General features: G+C 32.1%; 1 protein-coding gene across 1 annotated transcript; it reads right to left on the reverse strand.

Moving 5' to 3' along the window:
- LOC127736652 (uncharacterized) lies at window positions 1-18,585 on the reverse strand. Its single transcript, XM_052247210.1, has 11 exons — window positions 18,383-18,585; window positions 13,386-13,563; window positions 12,034-12,137; window positions 10,329-10,466; window positions 9,109-9,285; window positions 8,131-8,246; window positions 6,983-7,105; window positions 5,150-5,405; window positions 4,615-4,701; window positions 1,198-1,383; window positions 1-292 (listed from the first exon to the last, which is right to left on the reverse strand). The coding sequence occupies exons 1-11, from the start codon at window positions 18,435-18,437 to the stop codon at window positions 234-236; spliced, it is 1,479 nt and encodes a 492-aa protein (XP_052103170.1). The 5' UTR covers window positions 18,438-18,585; the 3' UTR covers window positions 1-233.
- Window positions 18,586-19,488: the final 903 nt, after the last annotated feature.

Genomic DNA, 19,488 nt, shown 5'->3' on the forward strand with positions numbered 1-19,488 from the left:
TTACGCTTAGTAGTTGTAAATTTATGTTTAGAGTGTGAACCTCCCAAATCCACTATTAGCAAAATTTAAAATCAACAATGTAACAAAACAGCAACCATGATACTGTTACTAGACATTCAATGTGTAAAATCTGCAACCTTTTTCTCAATCAGTGTTCTTCAAACATATTACAGATACTGAATCTTATTTCCTTTCCATTATTTATGCATGATGAGGAATATAATGGCATACTCTTACAGCATGATATGGTCTAATCTGATGGCACTGGCTGGTCTAGCACCCATTTTTGTCGCTAAAATACAGTTTCAACAATGTTAATGTGTATAAAGCAATTTCAATGTACAATCAAAAGCTATTACAAAAGGAGATGAAAGAAAACTAAAAAAAAAAATGAGATGGTAGCATATTCAAAACGTCGAAAAAAATGAATTTCATGCTGAAGAGTATGAAGCAAAACAAAAAAAGATTATTGACCAAGTGTACCCTTATACAAGGGGATTCACCATGCGCCTTTTAATTATTCTTCCATGTCATATTCATTCTTTTATATCTTTAGCTTATACTGGATTATCTAAAATATTAAGTTTTAATATGGATTACTTAAATTAAATACATAATCTCGTATAAACTTCAATTCATTGCGATATTTGACCTTAAAACTGATACCTTCTTCTATTAAAAGGGTAGTTTGTTTAATTTGTTTAATGAGAGCCTAGTTATTAAATTTCTATAACATTGTATTATATGATAATATGAGACGGGTTCTACCTGATGAGATCCCGAAGGTTATTTGTTTTTAACAAGTAGATTTTGCTTTTTCTTTAAATTGTCATCCGCAATGTTACGTGACTCGCTCCGGTGCTAATCTCCATCTTCAATTCAATTTAACGGCCACAAAAATTATTTCGATATCGTGTGATTAAATACAGGCTGTAAAAAAATTTAATCAACTATATAGGACAGTAAAATTGTTTCTGCTACTTGAAGAGAGAATCGAATGTTAGTTCACAAATTGTAGAATAGGCACACATTTAATTAATGCCATACAAAATACATCAGTAGTCACACCAATGGCTACTTAAATGATTATTTTCTTAGAATGACAGGAACCATTGAGAAGGCTAGTGGATCCAAAGAATGAAAAATGACACATTTATGAAACTACAGTTTAAGAATATTTACATGTTTATCTCTTACTGATTGGTGGAATCGACGGTTGTTCCATGTCCGGAATTTGTGATCTGATGGCTTGTGACATAGGTGTTGATGGAGGAGCTGGTCTAGGGTAATCAGACAGGGGTACCAGTCCTCTGTCATCGTCGTCTGGTAGGTCAACTGAGAGAGCATCGCGGGCTGTCATTGGTTCTACAATCATATCAGATTCTGAAAAACGAACTGTTGTAATGTCATGCAAAACGCACGGTTACAGTGTAATGCATCACTATCTGTCATTGTGTTATAAAACTAAAGCATTGTTACAGTGTATGACAAAAATCTACTTTAGTGTAAGACAAACTTATATTGATATTAATTTAATAAATATTGATGCTACTATAACTACTGTTGTGCTTTTCAAACATAACGAATATAATGCTGTTAACACACAGCTGATGATTGTATGATGCTGAAATAGCGTCGACGCTACAGTGATCGTAAATAAGTCCTATTTTATTGGATGCTTGAATGTAATGATAAAAAAATGCTTAAATATTTTGTCAAAAAACTGTTTTTGAACACTGTGTAGGTAGCTTCTTTCGTTGAATGCAAAATATATGTTTTGGTATGAAAAAAAGGAATAACCTTAGATAATCAATATATGATCGTGTTTATAATATAGTGCAAAAGGTGACGACTTTTAATGAGATATATAAATTCCATTATGATGATAGAAACAGGAATTACCTTGAGATAAACTCGTTATTTTACAATAATGAACATATACACACCATCAAGCTCAAAAAGCTATTGAATAATTGCACATATGTAATGCAAAAAAATAATGCAGTCTAATGGATGATATCTTAGTAGTATAAATGCCAAATTTGATTACATTCTGACAATTATTAAAAAAAAGTTTGGAATGTTTTTATATTAGTATATCTGTCATGCTATTTGCAAAGTTTTTAAGAATTCAGTCAAAATTATATTAAGAAAATATTTGTTAGGAAATTTTTTTATCAAAATATGCCTTAATCTAGTAAATATAACTTGTATTTAGTTGAAATGAGACAACTGTTAAAGCTAACTGCCACTTTTGTGGTATTTTTTTCCTAATTTATATCTCTCTGGTGCGTAAATGAGAATTGGGCAATATGATAAGGGTACAGTCATAAAAATCATAATTGTGGGTAAATTAACTCTTAAAAGTTTATTTATTTCCATTTTTCTATCCTTCTTATTGGTTATGTGTACTTCTAAACAACTAAAAGTAAACTTAGACTTGACACCTTTGAATTTTTGAGACATTTTGCTCTTCATCATGTTCATATTTTTATATGTGATTGTATGTCATATTATGTCCCAGGGTCAACTCATTTTTGTGAAAATGCATCAATAAGGTACCCTCATTTGCATTCCTACAATTTCTTTTCTTTAATTTTCATTAGAAATCATATAAACTGTAAAAGAAAATGCTAATACCTGCCTCATATGCCTAAATATGGTCAAAATGTCTTATTTTGATAAATTTTGTGTAATTTCTGTTTTCTTTCTTGAAAAGAAAACTGACAAAGATCATTTTGTACCTGTAAGACCTTTCATTCCCAGACCACAATTATTCTTCCCATTGGTTAAAATGCATTTCTTTGTAAAAGTCAAATTGAATTTGCACCGGTTCAAACATGAAATAAATCTAACAGTCAATAGACCATTATTATTCTAATAACATATGCTTATCCCAGGAAAATCCATCTCTGCTTTTTGTTTTGAGAGCCCTATTAACATGCCAATGGTAGGATTTGAATCTTGAATAAATGCCAACGGTTAATTTCTACCCTACTTTTATTTTGGCCAAATCACTACTTTCACTTTCAACAATAATTTTTTACCCCATGTTTTACTTATTTCAATATATATGCAACTGATAGGACCACTTAAATAGTAAACTTTTCAAAGAAAACAGTAGTCAGAATACTTCGGAAGAAATACCCCATACAATACTTGTTCTATATTCCTAGACCACGAACAAAGGGAATTAATTGTGGTCTGGAGCCTGTAACCTAGAACATTTACTTAATGTATCTGCCTATTTCTTAATTCTTAATAAAGCAATTTCGAAATAATTGTATTATGAGGACTGATGTTTATCCATCTTTCAGGGTAATTTGTTCTTAATGGAATAAACTGGAAACATATATGAGGCAAAGTGGGAAAATATTTTAACTTAATATGCCCAGTACCGTGATGAACCGGAAGAATAGGTGTACCTTATCATGCCCAAAAAACAATCAATCAGCAAACCAGAAATGTTTGGCTTGCTCTACGATATAATGTTTCAATATAGAAGATACAGAAATATGTTAAGAGCATACGATATAGTTTCGATCCCACTGTGATTGTTTTACGACAATTTGCGTACAAACTATTTTTCACCTTGTCAATTCAAATATATAATAACAAATATACCTTCATGTTCTCATTGTAGAGATAAATGGGGTCGAAATTTTGGATATTTTCCTAAAATTTCGGTTTCTTGGACATTTCTATCCTTTGTATAGACATATTAAACTTTTTTGTTTCAAAAGATAAACACATGCAAATTTTTGTAAAACGATTTGGAATATCTACTTTACAAAAGTATCCTCTTAATTTGTGTAACAATTCTTTGGAAATTATTCATTTTTATTAAAATATTTTTTGCTGTATATTTATCTTATTTAAAAAAAATTCGTCGATGATTTCTTCATAAAAATTGGAATAAATAATCTTCATACAGTATCAAGTCAAATGTCATTTTAAAAAGGGGGGTTCATGTACTCGTTTTCAAGCTAATGATTAAAATCACTCCAAAACGCATCTTTTCCCGATATGTTGCAGTTTGACGACGCGAAAAATAACATTACCTCCCCTGTAAATGTATCGTATGCCCTTAATTTCTAAGAGTACACAAACGATGATTCACGGCAAACTATAAAAAAAAGCAAATTTAAGCTTTTTTTTTTTAATGTTCTAACTTATATTTTCAGTCAATACCTTTCCATTTACTCCATGTCAAATACTATACTCGTTCAAATTAAAATTTAGCATTAAGAAAATTGAAAATTAATACTTAACAAACACGTCTTAAATATAACCTCCATCAGGCGAACTCGAGAGCAAAAGTTTCAACAGCCAAAAAACTAACTGTCAAATAACCAATTAATATGTGTGTCGCTTAATTGTTTGTAGACGCATTTATTGTATAATCTATCTGCTTGGCATTAATTATAAACCTATAATGCTACATCACAATTGGGTTAACAGAGATGAAATAGTGTCACATGTTACATTGTATGAACATCAAATAGTTTGAAGGTACGGAAAACCAATCGAAATATATAAGGAATAACAAAACTGGAGGATTTCAAAAAAGAACATGTATATAATAACAACAACAACAACATGATTGCACATTACCGGATTTTATGTATAATGAATACTCTGTCATGGTATCTTCCTTGTCTCCTGACTCAAATGATTCAATGTCAAATGTACTTGGGTGAACTTGTGAAACAAAACAAAGATAATTAGTTCTAGTAACATAAATGTGTCAGAGTGTCGTATACATACAATGTGTATCAAGACAGAGTGTCGTATACATACAATGTGTATCAAGTAAGAGTATACATACAATTTGCCTTAATTTGTGTAATTATTAAACTCTCTTTGTTTTCAGAGATGAAAATAAAAAAAATATAACTCCATTATTACAATCAACACATTAAAACCAAACTATAATGTGTGCAAACTAAAACATTAGACTTGTGTATTTAGTTGAAAAGTAAACGTGCCAATCAATTACATTCAACACAAAATTGTTAATTCCTATTAGAGCGTATGAAGTATCATGTTTTACGTAGTCTAATGCTGGTTGTTTTGTCTTCATAATATCGATATAACTTGCTTTTTTTGTGGTAAGACAGAAATCCAAGTATTATATTAATCTATTTACCTCTCGTTCCCTCTTTAACTCTCCCATTACTTTCGATTGGCTTCTTCTCCTGGTCACTACTCTGGATTTTGGCTTCTTCGTTATTTTTCTTGTGTTTTTTGTAAAGAAAACAGGCAAGGAATACTATGAGTAGTATAAGCAGGATGGCAATTACAGCCGCTACAATAGGAATGATAGATATCCCTGCAGAGGAAGTCGATGAATCTGTGGTGAACGCTATAAAAGAATAAAAATATGTTTCATTCAATATCCCTATCTTTTATACATTGAAAGGAGTATTCGCCTTTTCCACATATTTAATACCGATATATTGGTTTAAATAAATAAAACTGCTAAGTTTATCTCTGTGCATTTCAGTTTGGAAATATTTTACTTCACGTTTCAGTATATATTTGTTCCCTTTTACTTCTAACAAAGCTTATTGTTAAAGGAGTTCCTTTTCAATTAAGCAGCTTACACAATTGGTAACAACGTTAACAACATTTATATCAATTTAATGTTACAAAACAATAACTTTAGTATAGCAAACAATAAAACAGTGCAAATGAAAATAACACTTGATACATTTCGTGCTTCCGAAGCTCTTTCGTGAGTTTACCTTCATCAGGACCGCTCTAAAGACCCTATGAGAAATAAGCTGTTTATGTTTTTCCTTGGCTTAAGGCATTAAATATATCTATAATCACAACCATTACTATATCTTTTGTTTTTTCAGCTATGTTTCCAAATCTAATAAGCATGTGTTTATATTGCCTTTACCTGAATAAATATTATTATTATCAATATATCTATTGTTATTAATACGGTTAACTTTGTCCGAGGAAGTTGCAAATTATGAATAGCTAAAAGAGATCTTCTATAGGTCATAATCAGGTTAAAAAAACATAGGTCAAGTAAAATTACTGAACTCAAAGTTATCAAATGAAGCAGAAGTGATTCAAAATAAGAAGGCACATGTAATTCAAAGGTACAATTAAGATGCAGGTTTCAGATTTAAAACATGGATGATGGAAGGTAAGTCAGGCTTATTTTGTTCACACTGTCTGAGTGATATACTAAAAAAAAAGTTTACAAACGACGGACGCCAAGTGATCGCAATAATGATTTATAGAATAATGAAAATCGCAAATATTTGCCCTTCGGGCCAAGTCTGGTGAACTTAAAAAAAAGTCACTCTAAATGAAATCACACAAAACTGTGCAATTGATAACACACTATCTCAGACACACATGTTGTCAAATAATTATACTCACGGCAAGTAACTATTTTATAACAAAAATTAAAAACATTAAATTCATATTTGATCAGCTAAACTCACACCATCTTTCCTGTTACTGTAATAAATAACTCTGTTAATATACATGTACAAGTAAAAATAAACAATATAAAATTTTCTTAAACCACAATTTCCCCTTAGACTTGATCTGGTTGGTAGTCATCTTATTGTCTTTGATAAACAAATTTGCAAATAAATTATTGGTTATTAATTCTCCTCTTGTCAAAGATTTTCCGGAGCTCTGAATGTCCATAATTGTATTTCATAAAGATGTGTTATATCACAGTGCGAAAACTGCTTTGTGTATGTCAATATTTATTCCTTCAAAAGTGTGGTTTTCTAAAAGAAGCCTTTCCCTTAAAGTAGGTTAAAGGTTAAAGAGAGTACAGAGCAAAACTGATTTTGACAGAATTTAAGAGATTGTTGGTACAATATCTCTTTTTATACCTATAAAGTATGTTTTCTATTGGTATTCGAATTACATTTTCTCACGAAATGTTCAAACATTTAGATTTCTTTTTTTGTACTATATTCCTTTTTCAGAATTAATGTATTGACTTACAATAAGGGGTAAGTGTTACTGTCCCGCCGTCTGTTGTTTTCACTGTAGATGATTGTCCAGCCACACAGTCCCCTGGGTTAGTACTTACATACACTGTACTTCCAGACTGGGTCACGGTCTATTAAGAAAATACAGGACACATTCATCATGACGTAAAATATCTTTCAATATGAATGTTTGATTGAAATAATACCAGAAAATTATTAAATAAGCAAAACAAAATCATACATACTTTTACTGAAAACACATTTTTCTAAGTTCAACGGGTAAGAGTAGCTTTATATTCAAAACAGAATTATTGTCATTCATGAATGCATGCATTTTTAAGTTGAATCGGTGAGTGTCAAAGTGATACAATCAGTATGATAAATAGGTTTATTATATTTCATTTCAAAAGCCAGATTTTGATTGGTTAATACGAGGGTGATAATATACACTATCACATGGCTTATATTTTATTATCCTTCACGAAGACGCTTGATCAGTTGTGCGATTTGTTTAATACGGATGGTTGTTATATACAAGACGTCATAGATGATTGCTTTTAATTAAAAATTTAAAAGACAGTAATAACTGAACATTCTGTACAATAAATTGAATAACACATATCTGCGAGGGAGATAGAGCAGATTGTTACCCCTCGAAAAAACATTGTCAACCTTGTCTTCTCCTCGCTTGACAATGTTTTCGGTTTGGTTGTATTCTAATCAAAGGGTCCTTCTTTTGCATAGAATTGATGGAATCAACAGTTTATTGATCCCACCCACCATCTTATGTTTTTGCAAATAATGTTGTCGCTTTATTTACTGCACGCTCAAACTAAAAAGATTTTTCTTTGGCATATCATACAGGACCTTGAAGATAAAACTATTTACTAAAAGCGCTGTAACATTGACATATCAATCTGTTATTGTACTTTCATGGGTTTCCTGTGTCATGTTCATTATCTTCAAATAGAAACTTTCCCAGTCTTATTCTTAGCCATCCTTATAGCTGACCAGAAGAATAGTTGGTTCTTCATCGAGTGCTCCAGATATATTTGTCAACAGTTTCAGTGAAGAGGCATTTGTTGCTGCTATGATATTATGTGTGCTTATAAAGTATAATCAATATTTTAAACATGTAGAGGAATATTAGACTTACCATACATGTAAATCTATACGTTGACGGACTGGTTACTGTGGTATCTAGATTTAACACAGAGACATAGTATGTGGATCCACTACTTAGGTAAGTTGCACAGTTTAGCTGACCATCCGCTATGAAATTTAACAAGATAACATGAGTTTAATTTTTTCCAAACCATTAATATATTTTTTTTGTCAATATAACAGAACTATAACTGTCATATAAGTGGGAGGTTCCGCTAGCTATAAAACCAGGTTTAACCACCATTACCAAAATGTCTGTACCAAATCCGGAATATGGCAGTTGGTTTTGTTTCACTTGTTCTGTTGATAAATGGCATTGGATTTTGTCAGTTTATATAGACTTACCTTTTTTGAATTTTCCATGGAGTTCGGTATTTTTTGTTATACGTTTTTGCTTCTTTGATACAAAATCCAACTGTTAAATCTTAAAACGTTATTATAAACATCCATCATCTTAATCACCACCTACATTAATTTTCTTGATGACATTTGTTATTACACTTTTTCCTCAGGACACGCTAAAAGTCAATCCCATAAGAAATTCCAAGAACTCTCTAGCATTGATACAACTTGAATGTTTACCCTTCCGGAGCACCTGAGATCACCCCCAGTTTTTGGTGGGGTTCGTGTTGCTCAGTCTTTAGTTTCCAATGTTGTGTTGTGTGTACTATTGTTTGTCTGTTTTTCTTTTTCTTTTTTAGTCATGGCGTTGTCAGATTATTTTCGACTGATGAGTTTGAATGTCCCATTGGTATCTTTCGCCTCTCTTTTATAATAAAGGTTGTAATCATGAATCGACTAGCCTATATTGCACATTTTGGTCAGGCTGACAGACTCTGTTAAAGAGTCATACTGACGCAAAAATTAAAAGCACAATTCCTCCTCTTTTGTAACCTTTTGAAAGTTAGAGTTCGTAGTATTTTGTTCTGATAGGTGTAAATTTTGACACAGTTGTCTGTATTATACTTACAAGAGAATAAGACTTTAGTACTACATAGTGTATAATTAAACACAGCTTCTGTTCTGTTTGTACAATCGTCCCACACAGAGTTAACTCCACAGGTATCAGTACTACCGTCATTGTACGTGTAATAAAAATTACCTAACAATGGGGTAGGGAACCATTGTTTCATATTTGATTCATAGCCTGTAATAAAAACGTAGCAATTCAAAACAAATTACCAATGAAGTGCGTCTTTTTATACAGTTAAAGGGTAAGTATTATGTTATTTTCAATTATCTATTAAACGGAGACCTTTCGAAATCTTGGTTATATTTAATTTTATAGTGCATATAAATCCTTTTACTGAGGTGATCATTAGTAACTGATTTGACCTTGACATGGAATTCATCTTTACCTGTATGTGAAGAAGGGGTTACTGAAATGTTTACTTGATTTGATCATGACACAGAATTCCTTTGTACTGGCATGTAAATAAGGTGTTACTGAAAAGTTTACTTGATTTGATCATGACATAGAATTCCTTTGTACCTGAATGTGAAGAAGAGGTTATTGAAATGTTTACTTGATTTAATCATGACAAAGAATTCATTTGTAACTGAATGTGAAGGGGTTACTGAAATGTTTACTTTATTTGATCATGACACAGAATTCCTTCGTACCTGCTTGGGAAGAAGGGGTAACTGAAATGTTTACTTGATTTGATCATGACAAAGAATTCCTTTGTAACTGAATGTGAAGAAGGGGTTACGGAAATGTTTACTTGATTTGATCATGACACAGAATTCCTTTGTACTGGCATGTAAATAAGGTGTTACTGAAAAGTTTACTTGATTTGATCATGACATAGAATTCCTTTGTACCTGAATGTGAAGAAGAGGTTATTGAAATGTTTACTTGATTTAATCATGACAAAGAATTCATTTGTAACTGAATGTGAAGGGGTTACTGAAATGTTTACTTTATTTGATCATGACACAGAATTCCTTCGTACCTGCTTGGGAAGAAGGGGTAACTGAAATGTTTACTTGATTTGATCATGACACAGAATTCCTTTGTAACTGAATGTGAAGAAGGGTTTACTGAAAAGTTTACTTGATTTGATCAAGACACAGAATTCCTTTGTACCTGAATGTGAAGAAGGGTTTACTGAGATTATTACCTGATTTGACCATGCCACAGAATTCCTTTGTACCTAAATGTGAAGAAGGGTTTACTGAGATGATTACCTGATTTTACCATGACATGGAATTCCTCTGTACTTGGAGGGGTTGAAGGGCTACAGTACGTGGATACCGGAAATGTAGTTACTGCTGCATCGTACAACTCTACATAGGCTCTCTCATTGTTTGCGTTTGCTTCAGTGTCTGTAAGAAAAATTGCAGTTTATAAGCCTCTGCATGGAACTGAAATGGTAGATGGATCTATTTGTGTCTGTTAACAATGACCCTGAATAATTATCTGCAACATGGCAATTAAATATCCTATCCCGCTTAACAAATCAAACAAATCTAAATAATCCGTTCTTTGCAGACTCCCAATACTGTTCGTTGATCGCATATGTATATGTCAAAATAGTTAATAGAGTAGTTAAAACACACCTTATCCTTATTGTCCGCCAGTATTAGAAATCACAAACGTGTACACTGTTGATATCATAAGAGAAAAAGTCTGACGTCACAATAAAAATGTATTGTGTTGTAAGACGTCAATCGTTCAAGTGTCGCAAAATCTCGGATGAAGTAGCAATAAAGTCTATTGGATTGAAGCAAACACCTGACGAGTCGCATGACAATATAGCTGATAAGTAAAACGACTGCAAGTATATTTGTTTTTACGAAGAGAGATACGTTACGTAATTAGTTTATTCTGAGTAATTGTATTTACATGCACAAAGTATGTTGTTGCATTGATAGTTACTTATAATTACAAATTACTTCTTCCGACATTGGTTTAATCGACTTGCTATATGTTGATATTGATTGCTCCTGTGAACTTACGTTCCTGAGTTACCATATGTTGATGTGTTGATCTCTTATTTTACCTTGTTCATGATTTGTCATATGCTGATCTCCTTTTGTTTTACTTAATATGTTCATGATTTTTCATATGTTGGTGTGTTTTCATTCATGTTTCTTTTTTTCATATGTTGGTGTGTTTTTATTTATGTTCCTGATTATAAGAAGTACACCATAACATGTTTTGTTATATGAGGTTTAGTAGTGACAGTGTTCATAAAATAGATCAACATTGGCAATTCAGAAACATAAACAAGAGAGAACAACATTTGGCAAATCAAGAACATGAGTTCACATAAGACATCAACGTGTGGAAAATGGGGGACATAAGTTCGCAAAAAAGGAAATCAACATATGGCAAATCAAAAACATAGGTTCACATTAGAGATCAACATATGGCAAATCTCAAAAATAAGTTCACGTAAGAGATCAACATATGGCAAATCTCAAAAATAAGTTCACGCAAGAGATCAACATATGGCAAATCCCAAAAATAAGTTCACGTAAGAGATCAACCTATGGCAAATCGGGAAAAACATGGATGCTGGAAGTGATAATTGGTGGGTTTTGTTACGGAATCCTTACATGATTTGATCATCTTATTGCATAAAGAGCTTATAAAAAAGGCTGTAAATGCAAAAGATATAACACGACCTCGGTTAACTTCCAATTTTCTAGGCAATCTTCAAAAACACCATATACTTAGTTTTTCTTTGTTAGCTGATTTAAAGGTGTAACTTACAGAATTATAGTGATGTCCAAGATATTAGATATAGCAATATTACCTTAGTGTTCTATGGGTTACGAATACCTTTTCCCCAAACATTGCACTGTTTACTGTGCTTTTCATATAATAATTCACACCAATGGGATATCATATGTTTCTATAATTCAGTAATCTAAGACTTATACTCACCTGAATAGAGATAGTAGTAGTAACTATAGTCTGTAATCTTCGTATACTTTATACAATAAAATGCGTTGTAATCGTTGGAGAATAACTGCACAAAGGAATCACCTCTAAAATAGAAAATCATGTATCGACTAAAGCAATACCAACACATGTAATGGTTAAAGAAAGTAAAGAATGACAATTAAAACAAAAGTCTGAATATGGATATAGACATATGATTAAGACGCAAGAGGATTTTACATTGCTGTTTCCATTTTGTGTACCCCTGTATTAATGTTTCATTAATTTGTACTTTATCGAGAAAGTGTATACTATATTTGGTATGTACTATCAACTATAAAAACTTTTTTGTTGACATAATTGTCAAATTTACTATCAACTAACACCCGTTGTTTGCGTCTGTTTGTTCGAATTTTGTAGTAAGTTGTGTTGTATGTCTGTGATGTATGTTTACACAGTGTTGGCCGCTGGATCCCAATTATTGCTACATTAACCTATTATTTCTGTTTGGGTTGCCCAACAAACTTTGTCAATAAAACGGAACTATAAACAACAGTTACTGTCATACAAGTGAGAGGTTTATTTAACTATAATACCAGGTTTAACCTACCATTTTCTTGTACAAAGTCAGGAATATGACAGTTGTTTTCCACTCGTTCCGTTGGTTGATAACGTTTGATTTTTTCACTTTTTATGGACATACCCTTTTTGAATTTACCTTAAAGTTCAGTATTTTTTTAAAACTTTTTCATGGTAACTTAAAGTCTTTCATAGCATAGGATGTGGATTTCTGTTTACAATTTTGTTTTGCTATGATCTGGTGAAAACGTTTGGAGTGCCACACATGTTAAGCGTTATAAAATGAAGAAGTAACAATTGCAAGTTTAATCTATATGTGTTTCGGATCCCTAAGATAAAAGAAAGCCAAAATCTTTTTTTTTTTTATATATATTTTCACTGCAGGGGTTACCAAAATAGAATAAAAGAAAGAAAGACTTGAAAAAAGTTTAGACTTGGAATGACGTCTAAAGCACGAAAATGGAAACACTACGCAAATCGATTGAGCTTGAAATGACATTACTTACTTACTTAAACAGGAAGTGCCTAATCATATGTTTACATTTTGTTTTGCTATGCTTCAATGTTAAAATAAAGCACAAGTTTAATATATATGGATTCGGATCCCTAGAGTAAAAAAAGGCCAAAGTGTTTTTTTTTAATTTTTCACTGCAAGGGTTGTCAAAAGAAAATAATGGAAAGACTTAAAAACAGTTTAGTCTTGGAAAGGTGGGTAAAGCACAAAAGTAAAAAGCCTGAATACGCAAACCGATTGACATTGAAAAGATTTTACTTACTTAAACAGGTAGTATCCAGTGTCCTCTGTAACACAGGTAAATGCCGAAACTGATGAGGAGTACGATGACAATGTCCAACCAGAGGTTACTTGTGCGTTGTTGTGGTCGAAAACAACATCTCCCCTGTAACTATCGTACCACGTGCCGTCCCATTCTGTGGGCAGACTACATGTGCATTCTGTTAAACAAATAAAATATTTTCTAAAATCGTATAATGGCATCCTGAATACGTCTGAATACAATGATTTGAGCTAGACAACATTCATTTTGTAATAAATGACCTTTCATTCCTTTTCAGCCAATACCATTGAATAACTATTAGTATTGCATCTGCAGTCGTAGATATATCATTAGTTACATGGTGTGTTAGTAACCTAATACGGTATATATGGGGTCAGTAAATTCCATATGGGGTGAGAACTCATTATCCTACATCCTGCCGATACTGTTCACGTATATTTTGGAACTGCACAAGGCCATGCGTTTCTCATACTGTTTATGGCGTCTTTAAACTAAACCCGTTGGATGTGTTTTGATTGATACTTTAGCCTGGGAGAACATGGTTATGTATTAGTTGTAATCGGCTTTGAACTAGTTGTCAGTAACTGCGAGTACCCTCAGATCTGTACTTTGTGTCTTTTTTGTTGTGGGGGTGTATAAATTCACTGCCACGTCCGGTCTGTGTTTTCATTAGTTGTTTTTCTGCTTTGTCTCGATCTGATTAGTTAAGCCCTTTTCAACTGATTTTTAAAGTTTTTTTCTTATGTTGAACTGTTTAACCACTGGCCCAGACAAGGGAGAGGAATTGACGCCAGCAAACATGTTTAACCCCGCCACATTTTTTAGTGCCTGCCCCAAGTCAGGAGCCTTTAGTTCAGTGGTTGTCGTTAGTTCATGTCTGTCATATTTATTCTTTTCGTAATTGTTTTGTTATATAAATTAGGCCGTTAGTTTTCCCAATTGAAATGTTTCACAGTTATCATGTCGGGGTCTTTTATAGCCGACCATTGTTGAAGACCGTACGGTCAATGGTATTGGCTGAAAAGGAATGAAAGGTCATTTATTACAAAATGAATGTTGTCTAGCTCAAATCATTGTATTCAGACGTATTCAGGATGCCATTATACGATTTTAGAAATGAGTTCTTTAACTGTACATATAAAGCGATAAACAAGTCTAAATTGAAAACAACGTCCAAACCTATGATTGCGTTGGATATAAACCGCAATTTTTATACGTGTACATGTAAAACAATTTTCTTTGTAGAGGGGTCTAAATACAGCACAAACAACATTTTCCAAAAGACCAAAAAGTGAAAAAGTATATTCTAACAAAACGCATTTGACTAACAGGTCGAACAACTGATGTTCTTAAACCCTGCTGACTGACATTGGCACTAGTTTTAACGAAATGGATCTTAATATTAATTTAATACCAAACAGTAAACAATAAACTTGCGGAAAAGATTGTATACCACAAACATGAGGTGCAAAAATTTGTACTCCATATCCGGATTTCGACAATTAATGTCTCTTCAGTGATGTTAGGGATCGAAACGGTATTTGGAAGGCCATATAATTTACCTCAATTTAGGATAGATTCTTGAATTTTAAGAGCCGAAATAGGATAAACGGATCATATAAACCCGAGGGAAAATATAATACAAGCCCAAACGAAAAAATATAAACAAGACTAAATTGAAAACAACGTTCAAACCTATGATTGCGTTGGATATATTTAGTTATGTTGTAATTTTTCAAAAACAAAATTCAGGTTATACTCATAAAAAATGTTTTAATACTTTACTACTGTGTTGAATTGATAACTTTTAAAAATGAGTTTATTTGAAAAATCAATTAGTTTACATGGACCGTATCTAAATTGACGGGCTCGGTAAACAACATCGCCGTAAAAATTAGGATGTGATATCCCGTTTTTAATTAGAACTAGACAGGTACAGCCAAACTTCCTAACCAAATTATTGTATCTATAAAAGAATTTGGTAAAAGTTTTGATTAATTTGTAGTAACGAAATCTCTGACTTAATAATTTATCTGTTATTATACATAAATTACGTTCATTGAAATCTTACGCGACTACACGGGAATAGCAAACAAGTTGTGAAATATACACATGGTAAGAAGGGGCGAAAGATACATCACCGTTCAAAAAGAGAAAATTAACAATCAGGAACGAAAAATCGGCTCTTTTGTCGAAATTTTTTTAATAGAGTTTTTCCCGTGTGAAACTGAAATATCCAAATCTAGAACATACCTGTTTTAAATTCTACGTTCATGAACTAAGACATTATGAAGAAATTAAGGTTATAACTCCCTCAAGCAAAGACAAAAAATGATTAAGTCACTTATGTACGAGTACAACGTCAAGTGAATATCTATATGACTAAAAGGGACATAATGATAATATCCAAATTCTTCTAAGGTCATATTTATAGAAATAAGGAGATTTGGTATGATTGCCAATGAGACACATGTCCATCACAGTTCAAATGACGAAGGTAAAAACAATAATAGCGCACAATGAGAAAAACCCATATCGTATAGTCAGCTAATTATAAAAGGCCCTAACATGAAAAATGTGAAAAAATTCAAACGAGAAAATTAACGGCCTAATTTATACAATACATTGTTTTCTGTTTTCTGCTCTTTGGTCGAGTTGAAGTCTCTTTGACGAATTCCCCGTGTCCATTCTCAATTGCCTTTTACGAAAAACAAATATGACAGTTATTAACTAACGACTATCACTGAATTACAGGCTCCTGACTTGGGACAGGCACATAAAGAATGCGGCGGGGTTAAACATGTTTGTGAGCACCGAATCCCCCCTAACCTTGGACAGTGGTGTAGCAGCAAATAAGTGTAGTGGTGACTTAAATCAATAAACCGTGAATTCCTTCCTGAAGGACACCAAGGATTGTTAAATCCGATTGTCACTTTAATAATTTCTTCTATAGCATAAATACAGTTAAAAGTATTAGTAAGATTTTATAATCGGCTTATGACAACCTAGGTAATAACAATTGTTACATTTAAATTATGCATGATGTATTGAATTAAATGCAAAACTTTGATACACATTTAAAATTTAGTGACCCGGGAGGATTTATTGTAATATATGAATTGCTTATATTCATTTAATTTAGATTTCTTTCCGTACTGCTATTCGTCAGGTTGAAAGATATAAGAAAATTCAGGTATAAACGCTTACTTCGACTAGTTCTACAAATCGGCTGACCTCGTGGCTAATAGACAAAAGTACAAGATTTTGGCAATTATTTTGAACTAGATACTCCAAGTAGCCCGTATCGCTAAGCCTTTATGTTTTGCATAAAACTGATACAATATAACAATACTATTTGCGTTGAATGAAATTTGTGCTAGAATCTTGCCTTGCTGACCATTTTTGATGGACATAGGTTTTATATATCCACTATAGTTTCTAAATGGAAAAATAGTTTAACATATGATCTAAGGCCAACAACTCCTGTAAGGAGTTGATGGATGATTTCTATATAGCTTTTGTGTTGCTGATCATTTTTGCTATTTTCAAGGTTCAGTCTATCTATTATTGTTTTCAATAAATATGATGAAAACACTGAAATTAGTCAAAAATCATTTTTAAGAACGATAAACTCTAGAGGAGTCCGTAGAAAACTTTAGCCATTGCTACATTTTACATCTTTATAGTTTTCAAGATAATAGCCAAAACGCAAAAATGTCAAAATCGTCATTAAAGGACAGTAACACAAAATCAACATTTTCATGTCGGGGCATATTGTAGCCGACAATACGGTCGCTATAAGTGCTTACATCCACCCATTTGAACTTTGGTGGATAGCTGTCTCATTGGCAACATACCACATCTCCTGATTTTTTATAATCTCGTTCGGGAATTCTTTTCAAAACATGAAATACAAATGGAAAATATAAAAAATATTATAATGAAACTAAACTCTGTGAAAAAAATGTGTACTTACAATAAATAGTTTTTGAATAATAAAATTTTCAAATTTAATAACCAATCCGGTCAGTGTCATCAGCCAAAATTTTGAAAAAATAGGTGAGGAGTACAAAGAAATGATTTTACCAAAATTACGTATATTTCATGTCATTTTGTTTTCAAAATTCTTAGATATGTATTTTTTCAATCATTTATAGCAAAGAAGTTGAAATAATATGCTTTTTGTTCTAAAAAAAAGATAAAAATCCCAATTTTACAAAATTGACAGCATGGTCAATTTGACACGAAAAAGCATTAAAGTTTTATAAAACTTTCTTATATTAACACCAACCTATAGTTTTTTTTTAGGTTAAAGTATGAAAAAAGTTTAATTGTAAAACTGTGATTTCTTTCATGATAATAGCCCAAAATGGGTAAAAAATGATGAACAATGGGAAAATCATTAGAATGGGGTACTTTCAAGTGGCCGTAGCAAAAAAAAAGAAGTGCACCATCATATGATTTTTTCTTCATCAATTACCTTCTTACAGTCATATAAACCCAAAAATCAGGTTAAGAAAAAAAGTTAAATTCTAGAAATCTTTGGCTCCTCAGAGGTGTACATCCTTAAAAGAAAATATTTGACTGCTTGTGGCTAGGTTTTGTTCCTGTCGTCCAATTAGTTTAAAAGAAGGGGAATTTTGTAAGAGTTAACGGACGACGACTGACGTCAAGTTATAGGAATAGCCCTTTGGACTAGCTCACCTCATAAGGGAGAAAAAACATCATGGGATAGTCAAAAATCATAAGTTGAAGACAGAAAAACAACACCATTACAAAAAGAAAAAAACAAGGACAGATAAAGAAGCCCACAAAACACTAAACAGAAAACTAAAGCAAGCAACAAATAGATTGTATTAACGGGAATAGTTACTGGTATGTCAAAATACTGTACATTGTATACCCTGTCCTCTTCCGAAAATTGAAGAGCAGACGAGAACAAATTTGAATAAAAAAGAGAAAATTTGAATACTTACCAATTGATTTGACTGTTAATGAAATCCATATAAAAAATATAAAAACGCGAGTCATTGCGTGTTAAGCTGTTCAAAGTATATAACAGAATTACTGAAAACGTTGAAAACTCTTCAAGTCACAGAATTGTTTATTTGTCTGTCATAATACCATGACTAAACCATATTGGCATCATCAAACATCGTGTCCGGTCTGTCCTGACGTCGGGTGGCTATAGTAACAATAGTGTATTGGAAGAGTTAATCAGGATTAATGAAAATAATCTAAATCTCTGTTAATATTTAAGGTTTAAAATATACATGTGCTTTATTCATATGTGAACATTTCTCCATAGACTGATTGATACACAGTCTTAAAACACACGCACTTTTAATCTTTATTGCAGCCTAAACCTTCGTAATTATATGTAATTGAATTCATAATATCACATATTACATTGTCATTTTAAGGATTAGTAAGAATATATTTAAATTATATACTGGAGACGTATCATATTCAGTTTCGTGTATTCTTATCTATATAATGAACGTTTATATCAATGCAACTGAAAGCGTTTAAAATTTTTGTTAATTATTTTTTTTTATATGTAAAACCATAGCAGAAAGAAAATTAATTTCATGCATTCTACATTGAAACCGTACAATACAAGTTGTCAGTAAAGATACATCATTGTAGGAATTTTTTGTGAATTAGATATTCAAGTATTTTAAAATATCAATTAGTGAATTATTGTGTTACATTGTTCACATCTACCTACGTGTAGTGTCTGGTTGGCGGACAGTGTTAAATATTTATCAATGTTCAAAGAGAACAATTAATGTTCATTCTGTAAAGTAGGTCGGCAGACCTGCTGAAAAGGGTAGGGAAAATATGGACAGCTACTAGAAAAAATATGCTACGTTGAGTAGCTGCATATTTTGCCTTGGAACAGGTTACTTACAGATCACTAAATGTATTCTCCAAAATAACAGTTAACGTCACCATTCCGATCGGACGTGTTTGTACTTTTATACTTCAAACAATGTATCTGGATGTCATTTTAGCACGAGTCGTACCGTCAGTTTTGGTTCATATAAAACATATCTGTACCCAAGTCTCCATTACTGAT

The sequence above is a fragment of the Mytilus californianus genome, unplaced genomic scaffold (assembly GCF_021869535.1).
Source record: "Mytilus californianus isolate M0D057914Y unplaced genomic scaffold, xbMytCali1.0.p SCAF_35, whole genome shotgun sequence".
NCBI classification, from domain to species: domain Eukaryota; kingdom Metazoa; phylum Mollusca; class Bivalvia; order Mytilida; family Mytilidae; genus Mytilus; species Mytilus californianus.